The following is a 26,854-nucleotide window of genomic DNA, read 5'->3' as shown; positions in this document are numbered from 1 at the left end:
GTTAGATTTTAGGTGTGTCAATACTGTCTATCATGCTTGCATATTGGCATGCCTTTGGCTCATGGACACACCTGTACGGAAATCTAACACACTCGTAATTTGTTTGGTGCAGTGCTGTGTTGCTTATAGCCTGCCATGTTTTTCATCTGCTGAACTGGAAAACAATCTACAATATCAGCCTGGGGGTTCATGCCCCTTTACGCCCTTTAAAGAATATCTCATCTACAAGCTATTTCTTTTCTATAGTTCTTTGAAAGTGGTGGACAAAATGTAAAAGTCATATTTGATTTTGTCCATAATATTGCCCAGCCCCAGGGTTATTTTTTGTAAGCCTGTTCATAATCATGTGCAGAATTATGTCAATCCCACTTATCCCTCTCTCTCTCTCTCTCTGTACTGTGAAACCATCTGCAGTATGTCGACAAACTACATATATACTGTAATATGAACTTTGTAGAATAATATACACTGTAGCTCTTGTGCATATTGTAACTATAGTCTTTTATTAATGGAATGGATCAAGAAGACATACAGCCCTGTAATGTTGTCTGGTTTGTGTTCTATAGATTTGATAAAGCAATAATCTTAAATCGGGTCCCCAGTGAAAATGAGGAGCAGTTTAATTTCTCTTTCATTTCTCTGTTATTTCACCAGATAACTTTTACCATTAATCACTTAAACCCTATTTACCCTGCTTTGCTGACTGGATTCCAGTGGTAAATGTTTTACTAAAGTAAAAGCATCAATGCTGCAATATAGTATTCCAGAGTGACAGAAGTATTCTGTCACTCTGGAATTCAAAATGTACTTGAGTACAAAAGTATTGCAGTATCAGTATCGGCAGTTGCAGAAGTACGTGACATAACAAAATCTTCTCTTATGGGGGTCCCCGGCACAAACTTTTCAAATGGGGTCCACAGCCTAATACTGTACATCAGTTTGCATATGAAAATGACAATGTTTGAGAACCACTGACTTAAGTGATTAATTGCCCACGTTTGCCCTTTTCCAGTGGCAGTGTTATAAGCCTGACGTATACTTCCTCGCAAGACTTGTCAAGTGCAGAACACTGCCGATCTGCGAGCTCGGCTATTTTCGGCACGTGACACAGACGTAATGTACACAGCGTAAAATACGGCATTAGTCAGTCGATGATCCGATATATTTCCCGCGGCTCAATGTCCAATGTGTGTGCAAATCCCTCTGTAAGTCATAATTGAAGATGTGTGACAACCTTCTGTTCTGTTCCGCTGTGCATCGCCAACTCTCTGTCCGTCTGGCTGTGACACACACTGTGAGTTCAAAATAGTGCAGGCCTGGGATGGGCCGGGGCCTCCCTCCATCATGCCTGTGAAGACCGGTCGCTGACCAGACGACGCAAAGAGTTCCAGCGTTGCTTGTGAATGGCCTTTGATCCCTCAGCCAACTGGACAGCAAGCGTCCACCGATGTGTGCGCCTCTATCATCGCAGTCGAGAAGCGCTTGCTCGACCACGCACGACACGCACACACACACACACACACACACACACACACACACACACACACACACACACACACATACAGTACTCACACGCAGTGTAATCCTCGGTGTGAATATAACTCTGAGAGTGCACCAAAGTGTAACCAAATAACGCACACTCAGAGTGATGGGCTCATAAAGGGTCCATTTTGGTTCCTAGTAACGATAAATCTATCTATCTTAATTATCAGCTGGGGGGCCCCCTGGAGCTCCCTGGAGGACCCCTGGGGGTCCCTGCATGGCCCCCGGACATTTACACCTATGGATTGTATACAGTGCAGCCCTCCCCTCCCCCTTCACATCCGTCTTTTGAGAAGGACACCTCGGAGAAATCAAGGAACTGACTGTTAAAAAGGGACACGTGATGTATGTTTTTCTAAATCAATGTTATTATTTTGAGACCCTTCCTTCCCTGATGTAAATATAGACATGCCTTTTGGTTTACTTTATGTGAGATCGTGGCTGTACATTGTTGGTTTGTTGGTTTGATATGGTATGCGAAAAAAGGGAGATGTATCCGCTCTACAGATGTAAATGAACATGTTGAAATCTGTCTTTTTAGATTAAACTCGTACATAAACTGAAGCACGTCTGTGCCGCGGCTCTGTAGCAGTATCATGTATAAAGGACAAAGGATCTGTCTGCATCAGCATCTCTCTTTCTCAGTCTTTGTGCACACGCACGCACACACACACACACACACACACACACACGCACGCACACACACACACACACACACACACACACACACACACACACACACACACACACACACCACAGTGCAGTCCAGCAGTGCACCAGTGGTTTTTATTTAAGTGCAGCAAAACTGAATCACCTCAGCTATCCCCTCCTCAAATCCCTAACGACCCCCCCCCCCCCCCCCTCGTAACCTGCTCAAACCATAACAAGGAATTACTGCAGGCTCTGTTACACGGAAAGTCTTTTAACCCCACTCCCGCCTCTTTCATTATTGCATTATTACTCATGCATTCCAGTGACTACTGCTCTCTCTCTCTCCTCTATACATGAAAAAGATTACGTGCATGTTGAGTATATCGTCGCTGGCAGGTGGAAACCTCCATGTCCAAAATATCGTCAGACAGGCATATCGATCGTACCGCCAATCCGACTGATATGCCCATATATAGGCCTATAACGGAGTGGACTGATATCGACTTCAAACTTGGCATGATGGAGGCGCGCCGTCTCAAGCGAACTCGAGCCACGAGAGACACCACCACCGAGCGAGCTAAAGCGAGCGAGTTGCTGTGTTGTTCACTTGCGCTGACTCGTGCCGTTCCGAGTTGCGACCCGACAGGCACAGAATAGGCTATAGTAAATCCTCGTCTGCGCTCCCTATACTGATGTCACTCACTGGTCAATGTATTGGGAGGAAAAGGCAGGTCGCGTCCCAGACTGTATGACCGGAAGCGGTTGAATATTGTGGGAGGCAACTCAAGACTGGGGTTAGGGGGCATGCATTTTACGACTTGCATCTTAACCAACTGGCATTGTTCCTGAATCCCGAGTATGTTGGCATGTTGGCCTACTTGGGATTCTGGAACAATGCGAGTTAATGAAAAAGCTAAAGATTAAACTCAGAGGAGAATGGAGATACACGGTGACAATAGTGTGTGTGTTTATTGCTTATTAGGATCCCCATTAGCTTTTGCCATGACAAAAGCTATAGTCTTCCTGGGGGTCTGACAACATTTTAACAAAGCCATTACTTACAATAGTTCACAAAGACAATAATCGCGATAGTCTAGAGACTCTAGACTGTGTGTGTGTGTGTGTGTGTGTGTGTGTGTGCATATCTTATCTATGCAAGTAGATAAAGTGCAGAGAAGGAACAGTTTGATAAAAATGGTTATAACAGGGATTGAATCTGACATTTAGTACAGATAATGTTAGTAAGAGATTATGTCGCGCCCCATGGGGCACCTTGCATTGTTTGTAACCCCGCATTCAGGCCCCATGAATGCCAAACAGCTTCCCCCCCCACTGAAGACACATGCACGCTCAGATGCGCACAAATGGGAAGCGATTATCGCGGGCCGCTGAGCACCATCCTACCTGTAAATGGCATGGAGTCATGTGTGGTATACTATACAGTATGGGTGATACTGCCTTGATAAACACATCCAGTCAACAGTGGCTGTGTCATTATTAACAGAGCATATCTCCTCTGAGCAGCTGCGGGTCGATTGCACTGTTGGGGGTCGCAGTTAATTGGGGATGCTGTTTACACAGCAATGTGTTATTTGCGTGCGTGCGCGCATGAGTGCGTGCGTTAGTGCGTGTACACCTGTATTACTTTTGACCTGACATCAGATTCTAAAAATGTCTTCTACATCCTGACAGTTTTCTGAAAAAGCCATGTTTCTGTGTCAGTCGTTCTTCGATTTTTCAAAAATAGCCAAAGCATAACATAATGCAAAAATGTGTTTTAAGAGGGCCAAATGTCTTGGTGTGTGTGACCCATTATACCGTTATTTATTTGAGAGGGCCAAATGTACCCATGCAAAACTATACTGTAGTAGGATCATGTTAGAAATAGACATTGTGAAGACAATTCTCCTGGTCCTCAAAAGAAAGGTTGTAAAAATGTTTACTGTATACTTTATTTGAGTCGGGCGATGCTATCGTGCACCCAAAATAGCTGATCATGATGAGCGATGAGATTTTTGGTTGTAGATCAGCTATCTTGGGTGAACACCTATGTGTGTCTGTGACTGTGTGTGTGGTGTTCGTGTCCGTATGTGTGTGTGTGACACTATGTGCGTGCGTGCGTGCGTGCGTGCGTGCGTGCGTGAATGCGTGTGGGTGGGTGTGAACTACTGTGAGTGTGTTTGTGTGTATATATGCTCAGTCCCTTGCTGTGAGGTTTATGGGAAAGGGTGAGTTTTTTATTTCCAAACGTCTGTCTTTAATTATCTCCTCATCTCCCCACTCCCCTCCCCTCCCCTCCCACCCCCCAACCCAAACAAACATGCATGGGAAACACACCATAAACACAGACTATAGGCCTACCTTTTGGACTTGATCTTTTCACTGTGACAGGCAGATGGGCCACATGCAGAACAATCCAGCAGCTAGCCAATTCCATATAAGCCATTAAACAGACTTTTGCCTGCTCAGCAACAACACAGAGAGAGAGAGAGAGAGAGAGAGAGAGAGAGAGAGAGAGAGAGAGAGAGAGAGAGAGAGAGAGAGAGAGGGGGGGGGAGAGAGAGAGAGAGAGAGAGAGAGAGAGAGAGAGAGAGAGAGAGAGAGAGAGAGAGAGAGAGAAATGGGGGATGTAAATCAGTGCCAGAGTAGCAGGATTTATCCCCGGTCAAACAAGGCCCTGCCTGAAGTGCTCATTAAGTAGCATTAAAGACACACAGAGAGAGAGAGAGAGAGAGAGAGAGAGAGAGAGAGAGAGAGACATTAAAGACACATAGGGGCGCAGCGGGAGGCGGCCTCGGCTGCATCACTGCAGGCTTTACACTCGCTGCAGGCCGTCGGCGGGATAGCAGCTGTCAGTCAGTCACTGTGTAATATAATATAATATATATATCAAGGCAGTATAAAAGTGACATCAGGTCCTACACTCCCCACTCCCACTTCCACCTATGCAAGATGGCCGAAATGTTTGACAGCAGCATGGCAGCAGTAGCAGGTTCACTGTGACAACCTTTGGTTACTCTTCGGTGAGTCATATAGGCCTGGTTTACACGCAGTCAATCTCTTACCCATTGTGCCACTTGCTACACTTACATTCACCCATTCACACACATTCATACACCATTGGCAGCAGAAACCATGCATGCAAGGCAATTAGGGGTTCAGTGTCTAGCTCAAGGACACTTTGACACTAACCATCCAGCCACTCTACCCCTGAGCCACTGCCACCAATGCCTGATTAATAATTAGCAACATGAGTCTTCTCTCGTGATACAAAACATGTTTGGAGATGGGGGGTGTCCTCCTCCACGGCCAAATACATAATATGGAATTTGGAAATGTTTATTTTTATTGCTTGAATACTTTATTTATATTAAATGTAGGCTACACAGCATGTGAAATTAAAGCTAAAAGGATAAACACAAAACGTCCTGGGAACTTGTTTCCATTGTGGTCCCATTCCATGCATCAACATAGCATACCGGTATAGGCTACAATAATTAACACAATCATACTGTACATGTCATCAACAAATATAGACAGTGTTATGTATACAAAAGGGGGAAATTACATTTAGCTGCCCAGCTCCCCTTTGGTCTCCTGCAGATTTTTTTCTGACAACCACTATAATATACTCTATTGTTATTGCTTTTGAACACAGCTGCAGAGTGTTATTGGACTATTATCACAGCTCCCTGTGGATCATATAATATAGGCTACTTCTGGACAGTAATTATGAGCCGCTGGCGACAGTTCAAGGGTTTCCGCTGAACACGGCTGTGGACTGAGCCTATATTATATTATTGTACTGTTATATTACATTATGCTATTGTTATACCTGGCTGCTATTATTGTTATTGCCGTCATTATAGTGTCTACACTATTGTTGTTGCAATTGCTTGTCTCTCTCTGCTTCTCCCTCTCTCTTTCCCCCGTTGGCGACCACAGGAGTCATGGTTCTGCCTACTGTATATGGTTTCTTCATGCTGTTAAAGGGGATTTACAATGTCAGGTATCTGCTCTAGACAACTTACAACTTAAGCATTTAGCAGACGCTCTTAATCTAGAGTGATTTACAATAAGCAAGATAAACAGGTAATAAAAAAGGTAATACATCTAATGCATAGAGACAGTGTAGTGCCATCGGTAATCTAGGATCATAGATTAAACCACAAACCTATCAGTCTAAACATTATAATAATATTAAAAAATATACGTATAGGCTACATTGTAACTACACAAACTAAATAACATCTGTCTAAATAACATGCTATCTATTAGGCCTATTCACTTTGATTGATGGTTATTATGGTGAAATTGGGTCACAAGTCACATCTTGGTGGTAGGAGAGGAGTCAGGCGATTAGGCAGCACTAAAACTAAAACTTAGAAGCTCACAGTGGTCGCAGATGCGACGCTTTAGCTTGTAGATCTGCTCTTTTTTCCTTATTTGTTTGATGGGCGCTATATACAGGTTTAATGTTTGTCTTGTCTAGACAAACATTAAAACACTATGGACAGAGTTTAATGTTTGTTTTGTCACTAACACAAACATTAAATGACAATGAATAGTTTAATGTTTGTTTTGTCTGTCACTGAGCACATCGGCATATGCATATTATGTTATGATATTGTGTCGATGTAAGATGATAAGGCTTGGTAAAACGCCCCTCACTTGGACTTCACGCGGGTGTGATTGTTTTTACTTATCGTGAAATAATGGACCAGCTGGGTGTCTCCCAGGGGAATATATGGATTGTCAAACTTTCTCATCTCACATCAGACTCCTAAATTGAGTCCTTTAGGTTGTATGATGTCCAAGTAGGGAATGAGACATTACCCCATTTGAAGGAGTTTAAGTACCTCTGGGTCTTGTTCACGAATCACGAGTGAGGGGAGTACGGACTACGGATGTGGGGATTTGCCGGAGAATCGGAGCAGCAGGGGCGGTATTGAAATTGCTGTGACGAAAAGAGAGCTGAACCAGGCAAAGCTCTCTATCTGTCTACCGAGCAATCTTCGTTTCCACTCTCACCTGTATATGGTCATGAAGTGTGGGTCATGACATGAAAGAAAAAGGTCGCGGATATAAGCAGCCAAAATGAGTTTTCTCAGACGGGTGGCTGGCATCTCCCTTACGGGGAGAAGTTTATTCACACGGGAGAGACTTACGTATAGTAGAGTTGCTGCTTCTTTGCCAGCTTATGGTTCGGGCATCTGGTTAGGATGCCTCTCAATTAAGCGTCTCCCTATAGGGAGGTCCTCGATCGATGCACGTCCCGCTGCATGGAAGAAGACCCCATAGGGTAGACCGAGGATGAGTTGGAGAGGGAAGTCTGGAGCTCTCTGGTGGAGCTGTTGCCCCCGGATAGGCTAAGGTTGAAGATGGATGGATGGAGGCTATGATGTAGCCCTATTTCAAATGCTTCTATCCTATGACCCAGAATATGTTGTGGTTTAAATGATATATTATAGCCTATCCAATGTTATATGCTTATGTGACAAAAAGATGAATTGGTGATAATAGTGGTAATTCATTATATAGAAATCAATCTAGGCCTACTAGTCATTTAGCTGGGGACCCCAATAGGCCTTGTATGGCCTACTGTAGGCCATGTATGGCCTAATGCCATGTATGGCCTACTTGTGTTGTGTGCAAGGCGCAAGTTGACACCTCGACAGAGTGCATTTCTAGTTGAGTGTTGTGATAGTTTTGTCTAACAAAAAGACACCACTGCCCCCTAGTGGGTGATACGCGTCAGACAGTCAGACTACTTGGCCATAAATAATATCAAATCAAAGAAAATCTTTGATTTCTTTGATTGAAATTCCTTCTCGATGTGAGGAGGTTTTTGACGATTTAGGCAAGGCAACGCAGATTTATTATTTTATTTGTATAGTAGCACATTTCCACAACAAGGCCATTCAATATGCATTACACAGAACATCAAGCAAAGGGATGAAAAATATGTTTTTTATTATATAATTAAATAATTATTAGGATATATAAAACAAAAGAACCAACCACAGAAATGTTTGTCTACTGCATGTAGTATTCAAAGTTCAGTACACTACATAGAAAACTACATAGAAAAACATTGTAAAGTTCCTGAGATTCCATGAAATATTTGACTAGACTACAGTAAAAAATGAGTCTACCCTGCCCTCTACTGGCCAGTGTTGAAAACAGTTCATCTGGATTACATCATGGTTTCAAATGAGTAATTATTATAGGCTTATAGGAAATATTAGGTCATGATGAGTAGAACCAATCAAATACAGAGATCTCCCCTCTTGTCCCCCCTGAACCCACTGTTTAGTGCACTGGTCCTCAAAGTGGGGTCCGGGGACCCCCAGTGCTCCTTGGGGGGGAGATACCAGGGGGTCCCCAGTCAAATTAGTTAATATAGCGTCACAATCTTATGAAAATGTATGAGAATCTTTATTTTTTAAAGCTAACATTTTTAACTCGACTATTGCTACTCGAGGTCCCTGGCACAACAGATTTTTAGATGGGGGTCCGTAGCCAAATAGCCTACATAATTCATGGGAGGTCCTTGAAATGAAAAAGTTTTAGAACCACATGGGGTAAGTGGTTTGGTTATGGTGCCAGCATGATGCCATGCTATAGGACTCACTCTGTGGTGGCTTGTAGTACAGTAACCAGTGAACCACAATAATCCATGCAGGACACATGTTAAACATTAATCATTTTGATTAAAGTTTCAGTTCACAGATTGCAGCAAGGCACTGCATGCAGAAAAATCGAATATTCCAATGACTTCTTGGGAGTCTATATTAGGCTGGCATTAACATCAGCGTTTTTAATAGCCATTAGCCAGTGCATTAAACTGTGTCAGTGACTTTGGATTGTGTCCAAGATCTTTGTGAAAATATTGATATAGACTATGAGGAGCAAAGCAGACGCATTTCAGACAGTTGTTTATACTTTATAGCCTATTAAGGAGGGCTAGCCTAATTTGCTTTCAAGCTGGATTTCCCTGCAGTTTGGACTTTGAAGTGTATTTGTTATTTAGGGAATGCTAGTGACCGTGCATGGAAACAGTAGGATATGTGACAATCAGTGCAGTAGCCGCAGATATATAGGCTAGCTTGTGCCTTGTGCTGTAATAACCTGCACAAATGAGTCTGCTCGGCAAGGCTGGCAGAGTGAACTAAGACAACTAGTGCATATGGATGCGTGCAATGGTGAATGGGGGATATAACATTTAGCTGCAATTAGATTCAAAGGCTGATTTATGCAGGAATTTAAACCTGATCTATTTTCTTTTCCCTTTTCGTCATGAACGCACGCAAGTTACGTCGATGATGACGGGGTTTAGTTTTTAGTACCGGATTTATTAAGACTGTAGAAACAAACCCCTCTTTAATATTATCACTGGCTTGGATTGGATATTGATGATGATGATGATAATAATAATAACGCGAGAGTTTGCAAGTTGCCTCAAGAACGACTGTAGTTGCAACTGTCAAAGGTGGAGTGGGATACGCGCATGAGCCAACCAACAACACACACACACACGCACGCACGCACACACACACAGTACAGTAATACTGTACACACGGCCGCACTCGAAGATAATATCCGTATATTAAAAGCCAAATAATACCGAGGTAAAGGAACCGTGGAGTGTGGCCAAAGCGACCGACATATGGAGCCGTTCCGGTGATTTTCTTTCGACCTTCGCTCGGTTTTCTTTTACTCTCTAACCAACTGTCTGGCAAGCCGTCGACATTACTGCACTAAACATATTTCTGTGCCTCCCTTTAGCTTCCACAGCGCAAGCAAAGGATTTTTTTTACACTCCCCCTTCGTAATAAAGTCGCCATTTTGCTTCACTGCCCGTATAAAACCGTCCTGTATTTTTTATTTTTATTTTCCCCGAGGAGCCGGGCCGGCCGGGGAGGGGGGACCGTGTTTATCCCCAGCTGCGTATTTTTCATGACATTTCTGGACTGTTTCTTCCTCAACGCCGAGTCGACGGAGGAGCTGGTTGGAAGAAGTGCCTCGTGGTACACATATTAATGCAGGGGAGAGGAGGAGGAGGTGGGGAGGAGGAGGAGGTGGTGGTGGGCGACTGGACACCGAGGAGGTGAAACTAACCGGGATTATATTTTAAGAGATATGTTTGTCATTTGTGCCGCCTGACTCCGCGGCTCCTGTTTTCTCTGCTGCCCTCTCTCCTCGTCGTCTCTTCTGCAGAGTGGGGGGGTGGTAGGGGGGGATACGACGCTCGATCAGAGACGGTGACTGTCCTTCCTTTGAGAGCACCCCCCCTCTTCTCCTCCTCCTCCTCCTCCTCCTCTTCCTCCTCCCCAAACGGAGTCGTCTTCGTGCGACACGCGCGCGGCAGCAGGACAGGTGTGATTGCCATGTAATATAACATTGGTGGGGAGGGGGATCAACTGCCAGCCTGCCTGCCTGCCTGCCTGCTGCCTATCGCCTGACCCCCAGCCCAGTGCCACCCGGCACCCACCCACCACGTGGGTGAGTGACCCCCACTCTCTGTCTCTCTCTTTGGCTTTGCTGGGTGACTCCCCGACCATCCAGGTAGGTGTGGCCTTATGGACTATAGTGTGGCTGTCAAAACATTTTCTCATTATTGTTGTCAGGGACCCTCACAGCTGTCATACAGTAAGATTGTATGACAGCTGTCGAGCTGTGCTGTGGGGATCTCCACCATTAACCATAGCAGCATATTTAATAGTTAGCTTATTAGATTAAGTCCAGGATTGTTACAACTCTCTAATACTGTGTAGTACTAGTAGACTTGCCTAGGTGGAGACTGGAGAGAGAGTGTGAAACCTACTGTTTGATGTCTGAATATAGCTGATGAAATAACAGTGCAATTAACCACTTGTTTCAACCTGGCGTGGCGTCCATATGTTTTGGGCCAGGCCATTAAACATACATGTAAAAGAAAAATCTAATGTCCATATCTACAAATTTCCAATTGAGCTTAATGTAGGCCTACAGCTTTTTAAACGTATTATTATTATTATTATTATTATATTCTTGATCAATGGTTCTCCAACCTTTGATCAATCCTGTGTTTTGTTTTAGATAAGGAACGCCAGGTTTCTTCTACTCATTTCAACAGAGAACCAACATGACACTACTGTGTTTTGCACACATACTGTACAACTCTGTACACTGTTACTGTAGCTATAGCTACTACTGTATATATGGCAGCTCTGACTGTAAGCATGTTGAAGTTCATACACGGTGGCAACATGCCACGTGCAGGTGTTTATTATGGCTGATTGGTCAGCTGACTGTTATGACATTTCTCCTTTTCTTTCGTCTCGTGGGCATAACAAACCACAGTGTAGTGTAGTAATCAAATAGTTTTCCATATATGGTTATTTAAGACAAAAAACTAAAATGACATTCCTTTTGGGTTTAATATTAGTACCCCCCCCCCCCCCCTCTCTCTCTCTCTCTCTCTCTCTCTAGCTATAGACTAGCTAGTTTATTTTTTGTGTGAACTTTTTCTGTCAACTCCTCTCCTCTCTCTGCCTCACAAAGTGACAGGAAGTTGTATTTTATGTGGGGATGACGTGAACTATTCCTCCCTTTTCTGGCATAATATTTTTTTATATGCTAGCTAGATCACGGAGAAGCATCTACACGCACAAGCGTGTGTGTGTGTGTGTGTGTGTGTGTGTGTGTGTGTGTGCACGGTCGTGTGTCTTGACTTGAGTTATTTCATCACACAATTGTCTACTCTACTGTAAACTCAAACTCCAAACGTCAATTTTGCGAGAGAAATAAGCCACCAGGTCTATGAAAATAAACCCAAAAGAAGCAACACCGACTATAGGTCACATGAGCACTTTAGAAGGTCCATTCTTTATGTGGTATTTGACCCACGGACCACCATTTGACGACATTAGCCTCTCAGACCCAAAACTAAAGAATATTTTGTTGTCGTTGGATACGAGTTTGTCCACAATTCCATGCTGTATTGATGCGGTATACCATAGGAGCGATAGTGGGCAAATGTTGATCAAAAAAAGAACATCTCTAATTGTGCAGTCTTCTTGTAAATTAAGTAATGTAAAATGAAACCAAATTTGGTTTCATTTTACATTCTCAAGAGTTACAGATCTATAAGGGTCTAATTTGTTACCAGCTCTCCACCATTTAGCATGGGGAGGACCCGGAACCCCCTCAAGGAGCACTTGTGGTCCCGGGACCACTGGTTGAAAACCACCTCTTTAGACATAATTATTATATCCACCGGCTATATGTAAGCCCACAATGTGTCGCAATGTGAAAACAAGCCCAAAAGAAGAGACCATAGCTCACATGAGCGTTTGAAACCTACTGTATATGTAGTGGCTATTTGAAAACGGAGATCTACAAGCTCACAAGTAGGAATGTCCCGATACACTTTTTTGGTTATACCGATACCAGTGTTGTGATCTTGTGTTGTGTTTATAGCTATCTAGCTATATATCTCGTATTGTGTTTATAGCAGATTCCTCAATCAAATGTGCACTTGCAGTTTGGGCAACTCCAAAGCAAACTCCACATGCCCCGAAATTTAATTTACCTGCCAATCATAGTGTCAACCTCTTACCCCTGTGTCGGATCGGTGGTTAGACTGGCATATTACCTGATATGACAAATAAGGGCCGATACTGATACTTTTCCGATACCGATACAGGACATCTCTACTCTACTGCTATTTTCAAACAAATCTTGATTGGTTTTTAAGGGGGGGGGGGGGGGGGGAAATGTCACTGGTTTATAGGCCTACTCCATTTAGGAAACAAGCCCAAATAAGCAACTACAATGGAGAAACAAGCCCCCCCCCCCCCCCCCACCCCCCGCAAAAAGGCAACTACCAGTAGTTACAAGTGACTTTGACTGAGAAACAAGCCAAAAGTCGCTTATAATAATAATACGTGGCAACACTGATGGTATCTGCAGTACAACATGATGCAAAAGACAGCGAGCAACGCAGTCAGCCGGTGCCTGGGAGGACCCGCCGCCCGCCCGCCCGCCCGCCGGCATCATCACTCAGCGGCCACTGAATAGCATGGCGTGTATGTAAACGGATACCGGGCGAGGAGAAGACTCCAATGAGTGACCCTTTGTGTGCTGTTGTAATTCATTAGGAGAACGACACCAATACGCGCTAAAGAGAAAGCATGTCAGTACCGTAATCAATCCCACTTAGCATAATTAGCCATCAGTCAGTTTCCATCCATTAAGGGCTGTTCCGTGCTGCTGGAGGGGGGGGCCCGTGCCGCCAATAATATCCACGGCTCATAAGCCTCCCTTCCTTCTTCCACCAGCTTGGCTGTGTTGTGGATTGAGACATGAAGGCTACAGAATGGAGAACAAGAAGGAGATTTATGGAAACTCCTGTCACTGAAATCACTCTCATTCACTGCTCCCTATACGTATAGGCTATATATGGGGAGTTCTATGTAGGACATCATATAGTGAACTCATCAGTGAAATAAATAAAAAAAAGCGTCATTGCTGTTGCATAATAAAAAAAACGTAGAGTTCAACGTCGACATTTGTCTTTGGGTGCAATGCATGATGATCATATGTAGAATTTGCTATTGTATGGTAAATAGTGCCTTTATCCAAGGCGCTTTACATAGATTGTGCATTACATTCACACACATTCATACACCGATGTAGCGGAAACCATGCAAGGCACCAACTAGCACATCGGGAGCAATTAGGGGGTTCAGTGTCTTGCTCAAGGACACTTCGACAGTCACTCTGGGGGGAGCCCGGGTTCAAACTGGCAACCTTGCGGTTCCCATCCAGGGACTCTACCCACTCTGAGCCACTGCATTGCAGGATAAAATGAATCCATATATTATAGGGTATAATAATGACATTTGGCAAAAAATTGCCAAAGCACAAGCTGTGATCTTGTAGATCGGCTCTTTCCGTTGACGGCAACGCGTGACATTGTCGCAACAATGAGGTTATAAATCTGGCTTCACTGTGTGTGACTTTAACCTGAGACTGTAGTTTGTCCTGCTGCTGACCATGTGACCTGACCAGGAAATGCATCCCTGCTCGTCTCGATCCATAATACAGAAAGACGTGAGGCCTACTCAAGGACTCGAAGGCTGCGAGCTTGTCCTTAAAGTGCTCCTTCTCTTTCTCTAATGTCTCTCTCTGTCTCTCTCTCTCTCTCTCTCGTTCTCTGCCCCCCCCCCCCCCGGCCCCCCTCCTCCCTCCCTATGTCCCTGTGACTCCCCTCTAGTCTAATTGGCAGAGCATGGAGTTGGTGTGTAAGTGAAGGTATTGATTTAGAAATGAAACATGGAAGGTCGCACCCTCGTTACAACTCCAGATGATGTGTGCGTGCCTCAACTCGGATAACCTCCAATTCCAGTCTCCTCCTCCACCACCGATCACCACCGGTGTGCCTGGCTGGCCACACCGATAGTAGTCTAGTCTTGTCTGGAACAAACAAAGGCGGCGGCGTAATCAACTATTGATGCGGCCGGCTGCTGCATTGCTAATAATGTGTTATATAGCTGATGGAACATCATCAGCCAACGGCTGATGATGCTGTGCTCGTGTTTGCCCTGAGTCAGCTAGTTTTATCCTCTGTGTGCCTCGTTTGGTTTTTTTTGCTACCGAAGGGAATTAAACTAGAGTTGTATGCATGGCCGTTTACTACTAGGAAGGAAGGAAGCAAGGAGACGACAAAGCAAAAACACCCCAACACTGACGTATAGTTGTACATACCGTTACTGCATATTCTATAAACCTGATAAATTGGGTAGCTCAGTCGGTATAGAGCGATTGTCTTTGGACCACAAGGGCGTGGATTCGGTCCAAACAAAGGTACCGCCAACCCTCGGCGTATGAGTAACGCGGCTCGGGGTAAGAAGTGCGGTTAGTGCTGGGAGCCGATGGTAGATGTTGCACTCCACCTCAGCAATCCTTCTCCCAGGGGGTCTAGGAGGGCTTGGAAAAAAAGTGGCTAGACGCCCTCGTTCTTGGCCGATACCGATAATAAGCCACTCTGACTTAACCCATTCTGACCTGAGATCAGATTCATACGAGGTTTCCACGGGACACACACTGGTCTGATTAACCCATTCTGACCTGAGATCAGATTCTAAAATTCAAAAATAGCAGACCTACAAGCTCGTATCGCGCCACTCGGTGGCGCGATATGAGCTTGTAGATCTGCTATTTTTCAATAGCTAAAGCATAACATGATGCCAACACCAAAATGGGTGCCCGGTCAGAATGGGTTAATTACTTTTACATCCCCCGTTGTACACCCCCTGCTGCTGACTGTGACGGTGTATAGTTGTATTTATCTTACCACAGAGTCTAGAGCTATCATAATAAATCATCCCCTCCCCCCCCCCAATTCTAAATGTTCCCTGTTGCACATCCCCTAATGATTAGGATCTCTCGCTGCTGAAGTTCCTTTCACAGATGATTTAAAGTGTGGTTCTTACCTGTACTTTTAAAATCTTATTCCTATTATATATTTTTCTTCTTGTTCTTTTTCTAACTAACAGAGCCAACTCAGGTCAACTTTACATGGTGACAGTACGTTTATTGGCGACGTGCAATTCCAAATACAAGAAAATATTAGGAAAACAGAGAATGCAATAGATCGTGGACAGAGTTGTTTGCTTTCACTATACCAATGCAGGATTATCTGTATATTTGACCTGCTGCGAGAGGATCATATTTAGTGAATGCTCGTTAGCCTGTATTTGTATTTAGTAACTTTGATAGGCTAATATATTATACATGTATTAGTCCATGTTGACTTCATTTTAAAGCTCAAATATATTTGTGGCTTCACACTGATTTGTTTTCTTTCTTTTGGGGGGTGGTCCAAAATGTCTCCTTTGACATTTAAGGTTGTTAAAGTTGTTTAATATAATTCAGTATTATCTTGTGTATATTATATTGTTGTTGTTGTCTTGCTGACCAGTTCACGCCAACATTTAGTTTGCTACGTAGTTCATACAGGTACAAACCTGTCACGATCCGTGACATGACATGTGTTTGGTTTTCATGTTTTCCAGTTATGGTTGGTAAGTAAAACACCAACCATAACTGGAAAGCACGAACCAAACCAAACACATGTCACGGATCGTGACACAAACCTTGTCTGAGTGAGTGACATAAATAAAGCCCTCTGTTGACTCTCCATGTTTCTTGGTTCTCCTCACAGGCATGGAGAGCCAAAGCGGCCCCCGGCCAGGGAAGCTGTCTTCGTCGTCGGGTCTGCCAAGAGGCCGGCCTCCCAAACACGGACACTCCCAGGAGGTCGTCAGAACCACCCCGGTTCCCGAGAACAACAACAACAACAACAACAAATATGGTGAGTAGCACCAAAAAAACTAACCAAAAACCCACGCAACAGTTTTGGAAGAAAACCAACATGTGTCCTCTTGATTATTTATTTTTTTGCGGCCGGTGATTTGTTTTTAATTGTTTATTCATTTATTTATTTCTTCGCTCGCCGAGCCAAATGGTCATTAGTGTGGCTAGCCTCTCAGAAGTTCCAGAGCTGGTTCTCAGAGAGGGGTTTATGTTCCATTAGCATACCATATAATTGGCATTGCCTCTGGAGATTTCCTGAACAGTGTTGCCATGTCTGCTTATTGTAAGCTAGCGACTTTGGGCATGTTGTAAAGTTGTACTGTGGGTTGTGTTTTTTGGGGGGGCTTATTTCTAGTGTAGTTGATTATTTAAGCTTGTTTCATTCACCTTTTCACTTAAAAATTGTCTTTTGAAAATAGCAGACCTACTGTGAAAGCTTGCAGTATAGATGCATAAGGGTTCAAAGTGCTGATGTGGCCGGCTATATTGTCGCTTATTTTGGGCTTGTTTTCATAGACCTGCTTATTTCTGCAAAAATCTGGCAACAGTGTTCCTGAACAACGGCTGACACTTTAGCTGCAGCTCTCTCTCGCCACAGAAGGGATTTTTGGAAAACGGGTGACGTGTTTTTCCTCCTCCTGACTGTCTCACAGTGTTTGTACCAAACAAACAAATGATCCTGAGTGCTGACATGAGTGAAAACACAAGCCATCTGGGTGGAACACTTTGGAGAGAGAGAGAGAGAGAGAGAGAGCAGAGATATATATGAGAGAGAGAGCAATATGGTGGAATTATGCTTCAATCCAATCACCTGGAGATCATCATGACTTTGTTAATGGAGTCAGGCAGACTTGGAATAAGTGGGGGCCGTGTTTAATATGACCCAGTTGTTTTTTCAGTTGCTACAATAGCCTCTGAGTTGCACAGAGCAGAACAACACAGCAGGGCTGTACTAGTCCAAGATGCTTCAGTTTGTTTTCTATCCATGTAAATATTCAGCAGCCCTCTAGGTTAGGTTGGCTGGAAATGTTGTGTGTGTGTGTGTGTGTGTGTGTGCGTGGGTGCGTGCACTCCGTGCAGTGCGTGCGTGCGTAAGCGAGAGCTTATTTTGCATGACAGATTTGACAATGTAAGGAAGCACAGACTCGTTTTTTTCTCTCTTGCACTTGACGAAGTGCTTTCATTTCGGTGCCGCTCGCATGGTTCTGGGTCCTCCGGAATAATGGCTGGCTCTGTTGCAGAGGTTCACAACAGGTCTTTCAGTGCCTCCGTGTATACAGCGTCAGCGTGCACTGAGTCTTGACAGATACCGTCGCTGTGCCAGGTGGAAACCTTGTATTGCTATAGTTTTGAACTTGTTGTTTGCTCATACTCGTGCTTTAATGCCCTACTTTGTCACACAACACTAGCAGTTTGGCCACCAGAGTAAGTATAGCCCTGAGGCTGGCAAGTCGGCGTTCAACTTCAATCACTGGCCGAGTCATAATGACAGGCCTATTGTCACAATTATTACATAATTGTCAATTATCTTCGCATAATCGTCATAATCGTGGAAATTTAAAAAAAAGAAGAAACGCCATCTACAAGCTTACAACGCGTCACGCTATTTCCACAATTTGCTTTAAAAGTATAATATCATTTCTTTAATTTCTTTGTAAATTAAAGTTATATGTCATATCTGCCCTGTGCAAGTTTTATTACCAGGCCTTTAAAGGCAATCTGAAATGTAATTTGTATTCATATATTCCAATGTTCAAAGCAAAAAAACACAATTAAAACGTTAATCGCAAATATTTGTGTGACAATTAATCAACTTCAATTTGTAACCGTAACAGCCCTACATAGCAAAGACGATAAGAACGGTACCAAATGATGCTTGGCAGTCAGCATCGAGGGTCAGATTGGGGACGAGTCCCTGCGACATACTAGCGACATGTCCAGACCAGGGGGTGTACTCGTAGCGGCCTCACGCTACAGAAACGGTAGCATTGGTTCCCCAGGCCACTTACTGAGTTACTACTTGTCGTACAAGACTGGCGTGCAAAAGTAGCGAAAATAGCTGATCAACAAGCTCACCCCGTGAGGTGCAAGTTGTTTTTCTGAAAGTGAAACTGGTTATGTGACCTTACGTCTGTCTGTGGGTAACGATTTAGGACAAGGTTTTCGCTGGAGAAAGACTGATTTAGTATAAGTAAGTCAGGCCTAACTCTGCCCTCTTGAAAAAGGTCCTGTATAAAGCCCGCTCCATTTCGAACGACGGCATATTTTGTCTTGGCAGTCCCAAGTCTGATGTTTTATAGATTTTTTTTCCCCCCACAACTTTATTACTCAATAAACACATGTTTATAAATCAATCAGAGCCAAATGAGAGTGCTAAGTTGATGGTGCGCGCTCCACCCCTCGTTGTGTCGACATGGAGTGCCAGGGAGGAGAGATGGATGAACGTTGGAGGTTGGAGAGAGAGAGGATCACAACTCAAGTAGAGGACACAGAAACACTTGGCCCGTGTTCACTAATGAGTAATGGCAATGATATTCCGGTTCCAACAAGGTCCCTGTGTGTCTGCGTTTGCGTGCGTGCGTGCGTGTGTGTTTGTGTGTGTGTGTGTGTGTGTGCGTGTGTGTGTGTGACTGTGTTTGTGTGCGTGCGTGCATGCGTGCGTCACACATGTGCGCGTTGAGATCATGCTGCTGTACTGCACAGCTGGTGGTTGGGAACAGGTCTTTATGGGGTTATAATTGGCAACGTTAGACATTACATTGTCCGCCTTGCTGAGCTATCTATTTCTTTTTCTGGATCTCTCTGGCTCTCTCTCATGGATCACTAGACTCCTCTTCGACGAAATAGAGCAAGCGTGAAGATCTGTGGTAACACTTTACTTAAAAGATGGAGTGCCATGATTTCTTTTGTATACTTTTTCTGTTTTGTACGTGTCTATGGAGTTAACATTACTCTAATTGACCCCCCCCGGGTGTGGTTGTAATATTCAAATATGTCTTCCCTGTTTCTTCTATGAAAGCTGAAAGCCCCTTTGAGGCAAAAGGCTCTCCTCCATGATCATACAACAGCTGTGGGCGATGCTTAAGTTCAGTTCCCTTTTCCCTTTGAGAAATATAGTCACTGGGCAGCGTTCTTTAGGAACAATATGGATGGAAGAATCTTTTTCGAGACAAAAACTTGAGGCTATGGAATCCTTTCCAGGCTCTATTGCACAAATAAACGAAGCTATTCATATTGATGTCACCAATCCATTCTAATGTTGTATGTTAGAAGCCAGGCTGATATATGAGCCGTTATTTAGAATATAATACAATAAACCTTATTTATAAAAAGGAAACTGGTTCACATAGCCTACGCCCTACAGTATGTAAAAAGCTAAAAGCCAGTGTATAATAAGCAAAGTCATAATATACACCGGCAGTTGTTGAGAATTAACGCCCGACAGGATGATTAAACACAGAGGCATAAGCTGAGGTGTTTTATCATCCTGAAGAATCTGTGAATCTGTGAGGCACTTGGAAAATCTCAGGAGGCACTTGGAAAAGCGCTATAGAAATGGAATTCAATATATTATCCCGCTTATTTCAAGACTACTTAATAATTTAATTCATGAATTGACCCAAAAGTAACAACAAAAGCAGTAATGAAAGTATTCAGTGAAAGTCCGACACAGTCGCCTCGGAAAACAAGTACCGGTAAGTGTTGATCAAATAGAATAGATTTTTGGTTACTGCATTTTGTATTACTCGCTTCAAATGTTTTCAAAAAACATTCTTGAGACTAGAGCAACGTTGAGTTGTAAATTACATTGTTGGATATGGCACAAAATCAAGCAGTGCAAATTGATATGAGCAGGTGCTCTGACTGAGCCTTTGATTAAACAGCGGTTGGATATTGAGCCAAGCTGTCATTATCACAAAATAACTGGAACAGAGTAAACGCAACGCCATTCCGGCTTCCGTGTGCGGGTAGGGGATAGAGTAAAGGCTCATACATAGTCAGGATTTTCGGTGGTGAGGTGACCACCGAACTACAAGATGACGTCACGAGCCGCGGTGAAGAGCAAACCACCGCCACCGCAAAAGCCCTTCTCTCTGTTCTTACTCACCACCGCTCAACGTTATTTCAGCTCCGGTGGTCAGCTCACCACCGGAGCGGTGGTCACCTCACCACCGAAAATCCAGACTATGAATATAGGCCTTTAGGGTTAGGGACAGGGTTAGTAATGAGCGTGTCAGAATGGCAGAATGGTGTGTAACCCAAAATAATACACTGCTTAATTCAGCCATTGACCAATCAGAATAAAGCATTCAAACAAAGCCATTTAATAATGAGTTTTAATGTTTTTTTTTAATGTTACGTTTTTTTCCGTTACAAGCCTTGTCCTGGAGTCAGTGGGTCTGAATGTCCTATCGCCTTCCGTTACAAGCCTTGTCCTGGAGTCAGTGGGTCTGAATGTCCTATCGCCTTCCGTTACAAGCCTTGTCCTGGAGTCAGTGGGTCTGAATGTCCTATTGCCTTCCGTTACAAGCCTTGTCCTGGAGTCAGTGCAGGGTCTGCTGATCTAAGATTACAGGGTGGTATGAAGGAGACAGGAGGTCAAGAATATAAACAGGTGGAAGAATGGAACAGGTGGTCCGTCCAGTGATTTAAAAACAAACAATGTCATTTTAAAATCAGTTTCTGAACGCCACTGGTAGCCAGTGTAGACTGAGAGGCAAGAACTATGGGTAATTTGTTTTACGAAATCGGTATATTACGTAAGTGTCCCTATTTTGGGCATGTCATTATAGGTGAAAACTTAAAAAAGGTTTCTGTAAACAATCACCAACAATAGATTGCCTTTTAATGTTATTAGAATTGATTCTTAAAATTCAAAATATTGGTCAAAACATTGGTAAACGGTTGGCCAAACAATCTACTATATCATGAAAGTGTTGATTACAGTAGGTGTCAAGACTCAACAATCTGTCATTGTTCTGGCTCTACTATATGAAAGTGTTGATTACAGTAGGGTGTCAAGAGGAGCAGAATTATTCTTCAGCCAATCCTTCATTCATAATCCACAGTTCGCCTGGCAGAACGCACAGCCAGACAAATTCTCCGGAAGTGCATTATTCGTCTATGGGACCCGGCAACTACTGGCGATAGAAGGCGAACGGCCGATAGTCGAAAAGTGGACCGAGGAACGTCGCCCGAAAAGATAAAAATAATTCAAATAATGTTAAAACGCACTGTGAGGCAAGCCAATACTTTGATAACCAGCAGTGGTTCCCTGTGGAGACAGAGACACAAAGGAGACTCTTTGTGTCTCCATAGGGAAAGAACCTCATAAGAATTTCCCTCCCTGCACGATAAGCAGGCTTCTAAAAAAAAAGAATCTCCCTTAGCCCTTGTTCATCAGCGAATGGCTGGAGCTTTTTATAGCTAATGACGAGGGAGAATGCTACAATGCTAATCTCACCACGAGGAGCCCGGAGCTAGCTTGTCTATCCCATGGGGGTGAATGTGTGTGCTGTGTGCGGTTTGGGGGAAACGGGTAGCATAACTATCCAAAGCTCCCTGTGGCGGTCATTCAGTGCTCGTTTTCTGTGCCTGTTAACGCTCGCACATGCACACACACAAACACACACACACACACACACACACACACACACACACACACACTCGCGCGCACGCACAAATGCACACACTATCTTCCTCAAACTGTTAGGTACTATACGACGTCATGGCACTAAACACCAGCTGCTCTACAATGCTTTTGAAGCTAGTGCCTGGTTTGGCCTCATTATCCTCCTAGCCCAGTTACAGTATCTTTATGAACTTTTCAAGTGGTATCCGAGTATCCCCCCGGGGGAGTTGCTCTGCTGTTTTGAGAAAAGACATTATATATTGTGACTGTAGAAAGTGCTGCTCTCTTTTCTTCCGTTGGGTCCATTGTTGAGCCCAGGCGGTTTCCTTTGGAATTCCTCAGTGCTTCCTTACACACCAGAAACAAACGGCCGTTGGCTTGAGGCTTGTGTGGCACGAAGTCTTTATAAAGAATGAGCATTGTGGTTGCGTTGTCACCCTGCCACGCCAGATAATTACCAGGAAAGGATGTGGTTCTCTCTCTCTCTCTCTCTCTCTCTCTCTCTCTCTCTCTCTCTCTCTCTCTCTCTCTCTCTCTCTCTCTCTCTAACCTCTCACTCTTGCTTTCTCAGTTAAAGGGTGTTAACCATAGACAGAAGCACTATGGTCTAACATTTCTATAATAGTCTGCATTCCTATAGCAGCCTCTATCTAAAGTGCTTTACAATGCGTGTTACAACAAATCACACACACACACACACACACACACACACACACACACACACACACACACACACACACACACACACACACACACACACACACACATTCAGGTTCAGTGTCTGAACTCACAGAACCATCCGGTTTACTCTGCCCTCTGAGCCTAAATGTTATGGGTCACAACTCAAGTAAAAAAATCAATTTTCTTAAAAAAAAAAAAATACATATATATATATATATATATATATATAGAGAGAGAGATTTTTTTAAAATACAAATATTATAATTGTATACATTTAAAATAAACAAATTTACAAGTCTAAGAAATTCCATTCCAATTCTTAATAATAATTAAGAAGTAGTGAAAATAGCTGATCTATTTTCACTATAGTTTGGGTCCCAGCCTCCAGGGCAAACATCGAATCTCTCTTTTGGGTGTCGACCCGAAAAGTTTGTGAACCGCTGCATGGCTTTAGTGCAGCTTTACAGTACCAATCCAGCCTCTGAACGGAACAGACATTGATTTTCTGAGGACGTTTCTGAGGCTAAACCTGAGAGGAGCCTGTGAACCCTAATCTCTCTAGTTTAAATGAGTTATATGGATGTGTGTCCAGTCCACATCTCCTCCTCCCTGGGTAGCTGGCATGCAGGGAGAGTGGCGCAGTGCCCTGCCAGCTGCCCGGGACACATTGCTTAACCCATTCTGACCTGAGATCAGATTCATACGAGGTTTCCACTGGACACACACTGGGTCTGATTAACTCATTCTGACCTGAGATCAGATTCTAAAAATGTCAGTCGTTCCTCGATTTTTCAAAAATAGCAGACCTACAAGCTCGTATCGCGCCACTCGGTGGCGCGCTATGAGCTTGTAGATCTGCTATTTTTCAATAGCTAAAGCACGACATGATGCTAACACCAAAACGGGTTCCCGTTCAGAATGGGTTAATACATCATCACAATGATTTTTAACCCCTTTATCCGCATCCATAATTAGCTATTAAAACATTGCATATCTACAAGCTCACGGCGTGTCACGCTATTTTGAAATCTTCTCTTCCCGGGGGTCCCTGCAGGGTGGTCCTCCTTGACGCTAAAATGTTTGTGTTTGAGTACCCTATATACCAGGGGGTATAATAAGCCCTATATCGATTTTGCCCATTTGAAAATAGACGATTTCTATACCTATATTTTTATACTGCAGCATTGGTATACTCTTACTTAAGTAAGACATGTGAGTACCTTTTCCACCAGGCAGCCGATGGACACGCGCATCCATGAGTGCCCCATCCACACACACACACACACACACACACACACACACACACACACACACACACACACAATCAATGATTTTAATGATATACAGTATGTTAACTACTTTATCTGGGGAGCAGTTCTCAGGTCTCACCGGCTGCCTGTCCATCCTACTAGCACGGTGCACCCCCCCTCTCTATAAAAGGCACGGAGTTATATTTCCGTATAGGCGCTGCACGCGTCTTAATCAACGCTGTGTGTCCATGTTTAATGTGGTATAGCGCGTGTGAACCCGTGTGCAGTATCTGTGTACTTGTATTATGTTTAAGCATGCACGTGTGTGCGTGTGTGTGCGAGACTGTGCGTGTGTGTGCACTGTGCAGTGCTAGTATGCGTGCGTTTACTCCCCGACGTCAGACTTAGGAGTTCTGACTATAGCGTGGTGGTGGGCCCTTCATCTCCGGCCAACCACGGTCTCCCATCTGCTGACCCTGCATCTCTGTCTCAGCAGCCGATAGCCCCCCCCCCCCCCCCCCAGCTATATCCTCTCCCTGGAGTATTCAGTCTTTCCCACACTATCTCTCCCTCTCTCAGCTCTGTGTCTATATACCCAGAACCTTCTCTGTCCTCCTCTCTCCATCTCCATATTATTAGCCACTCCGTTCACTCTTTTGTTCTGTTCTCCTCGTGCTACTAATACACCTCCTCTTCTGAGCGGCTCGTATCTGTACACCTCGTGCTTCTCGTTTTACCCTGCCCATCTATCTATCTATCCCCCCCCCCAACCCCCCCAACTCCAGCCCCCCCAAAAAGCGGTGAACAACACCGCCAAAGCTATAGCTATCGATTAGACGAGGCATAGATTGAGTTGTTTGTATCTGGAAGGTAAAGACTGTATAACTCTATTATGTTTGTCAGATTGGATCGCCAGAGAGTCCTCTTTGTCATCATCATTTGGCAGGCTAGAATACACAATAACATCCTCAGCGTTAATTCATTTCTGAGAGTACTAAACGGAGCCAAATGGACCCATAACTCAAGAGCGTGTATACACATAGAACCAAATTGACCCTTACTGGCGGTTCCATTTGGTTCCATTTGTACGCTCTCAGAGTTAAAGTAACACTGGGGGGGTTTTACTGTTGGGAGGGGTCGAGAAGGGGGGAAAAGGGGGAGGATAGATGCAGAGTTAGGGGCACTGTGTCCACAGAAAGCTCAGAGTGCTTCTTACTAAAGCACACTGAGCGTTTATTGATGCTGATGATGCGACATTTGAGCTTATCAATCACTGCCGTGCTCGAACGTGGTGTCATCTTGCGTTATTAGCACAAAAATTGCCGATAACGGTAAACATGGACTTCTTATGGTTGTGGTGGTAACCTTTCAAAGTCAGGCAATAAATGACTGGGTTTTGTCCAACACAGCAAAGGATTGACCTCTCACCTTTCTTGATCTTCCTCATTAGGAGAAGCACAGTTCTCCAAGAATGTGACTGGCCAGTCGAAAAAACGAAACCAAGACGACATTGATGATCGGTGCTCCTCTCCTAAAGTTGAGCTATTTTCCCAGGACGCTCCTCTGAAAAAAAAGACCTGCTGTATGCACAGAGAGCTGACTGACACGCCATGCATGGAAGAGGAGCACTTCTCCTACTGCCTCTTTACCACAGAAATGGGAGAGAAAGCATGGATTAAAGTTAAAGTCATTCGGAAGCATCTTCATGTTGCGCAATGAAAATAATCAATCTGCAAGCTCACGTTGTAGATCGGCTATTTTCAGTTATTAGTTATTTTCATAGTGGTCAAACTAACAATAGAATACTGTATGTACAGACGCATCTTCCATTAAACCATAATGGAGCAGACGGTGGCCTTGTGGTTAGAGTGTCCGTTTAGAGTGTCCGCCCTGAAACTGGGAGATCGGGGGTTCGATCCCCGGCCGGGTCATACCAAAAGACCCAATGCCTCCCTGCTTGGCACTCAGCATCAAGGGTTGGATTGGGGGTCAAATCAACTAATGATTTCCAAGTGTGGCGCACGGCACGCTGAGGCTCACCGCTCCAAGAGATGGGTCAAATATCGTACGACTTTGACTTTGACTTTGATGGTCCCGGATATTTCATAAAAGCAATGGCTAAAGTGCCACAGTCTGTGACGTCTTCAAATGGTTGGCTGGCTGCAGTGCGTACAGCCGACCAGCCAACAGCAAGAACATAGCAGCTTTAGAATCACAATACCTAAACATCTTAATTCTACATATTGTGTTAATTGTTTAGGAAACGGAGCATTAGTACAATTTAGGCATTTAGCAGAGTTTAGCTCTTAATCCACACGGAGCATCTGCTAGTTAGTGTGCAGGGGGGGGGGGGGCTCCTTGCATGCTAATATATCACAAATCACAGATTAGGACAATTCTCCAGTCAGGCGATTATATTCAGATCAGCTACAAGTTCGAGCTTGTATATGTGCTACGTTTGGTATACTTTTGTTTGACTGTGGCAAGTATAGGGCATTCATTTATGAAAAAAAAAACACAAAAAGAGATAAGAGGTTTCTGCCCGACCGTAACAACATGCCTGGTCCTCATGCAGACTTATTTTTATCTCCTCAGAGGTGGGCCAAGGGGATTCCAACTTCAAAGTGTAAAATTACAGCCGTGCTTTCTCTGGAAAGTTAGTATAGTATGCTGAAATAGAAGCCATTGTTCTTGCATCAATGAAAACCGCATTAATAATACGTCTGTCCTCTTA

The 26,854-nt window shown here is 44.0% G+C and overlaps 1 protein-coding gene across 3 annotated transcripts in view; it reads left to right on the top strand.

Annotated features, from left to right (window-relative positions):
- Positions 1-9,691: 9,691 nt before the first annotated feature.
- The window catches only part of znf512b (zinc finger protein 512B), a 91,956-nt gene continuing 74,793 nt past the window's right edge, over positions 9,692-26,854 (top strand). For 2 of the 3 annotated variants that reach the window (XM_080763171.1, XM_080763168.1), the window contains exons 1-2: positions 9,692-10,761; positions 16,406-16,555. In XM_080763171.1, the coding sequence (XP_080619297.1) occupies positions 16,408-16,555 (148 nt within the window). In that variant the 5' untranslated portion in view covers positions 9,692-10,761; positions 16,406-16,407. The remainder of the gene's footprint in view (positions 10,762-16,405; positions 16,556-26,854) is intronic. The other variant, XM_080763169.1, reaches the window with a different exon arrangement.

Source organism: Protomyctophum bolini (assembly GCF_963924005.1).
Source record: "Protomyctophum bolini genome assembly, chromosome: 5".
NCBI lineage: Eukaryota > Metazoa > Chordata > Actinopteri > Myctophiformes > Myctophidae > Protomyctophum > Protomyctophum bolini.
This window is presented reverse-complemented; position numbering and strand designations above follow the sequence as displayed.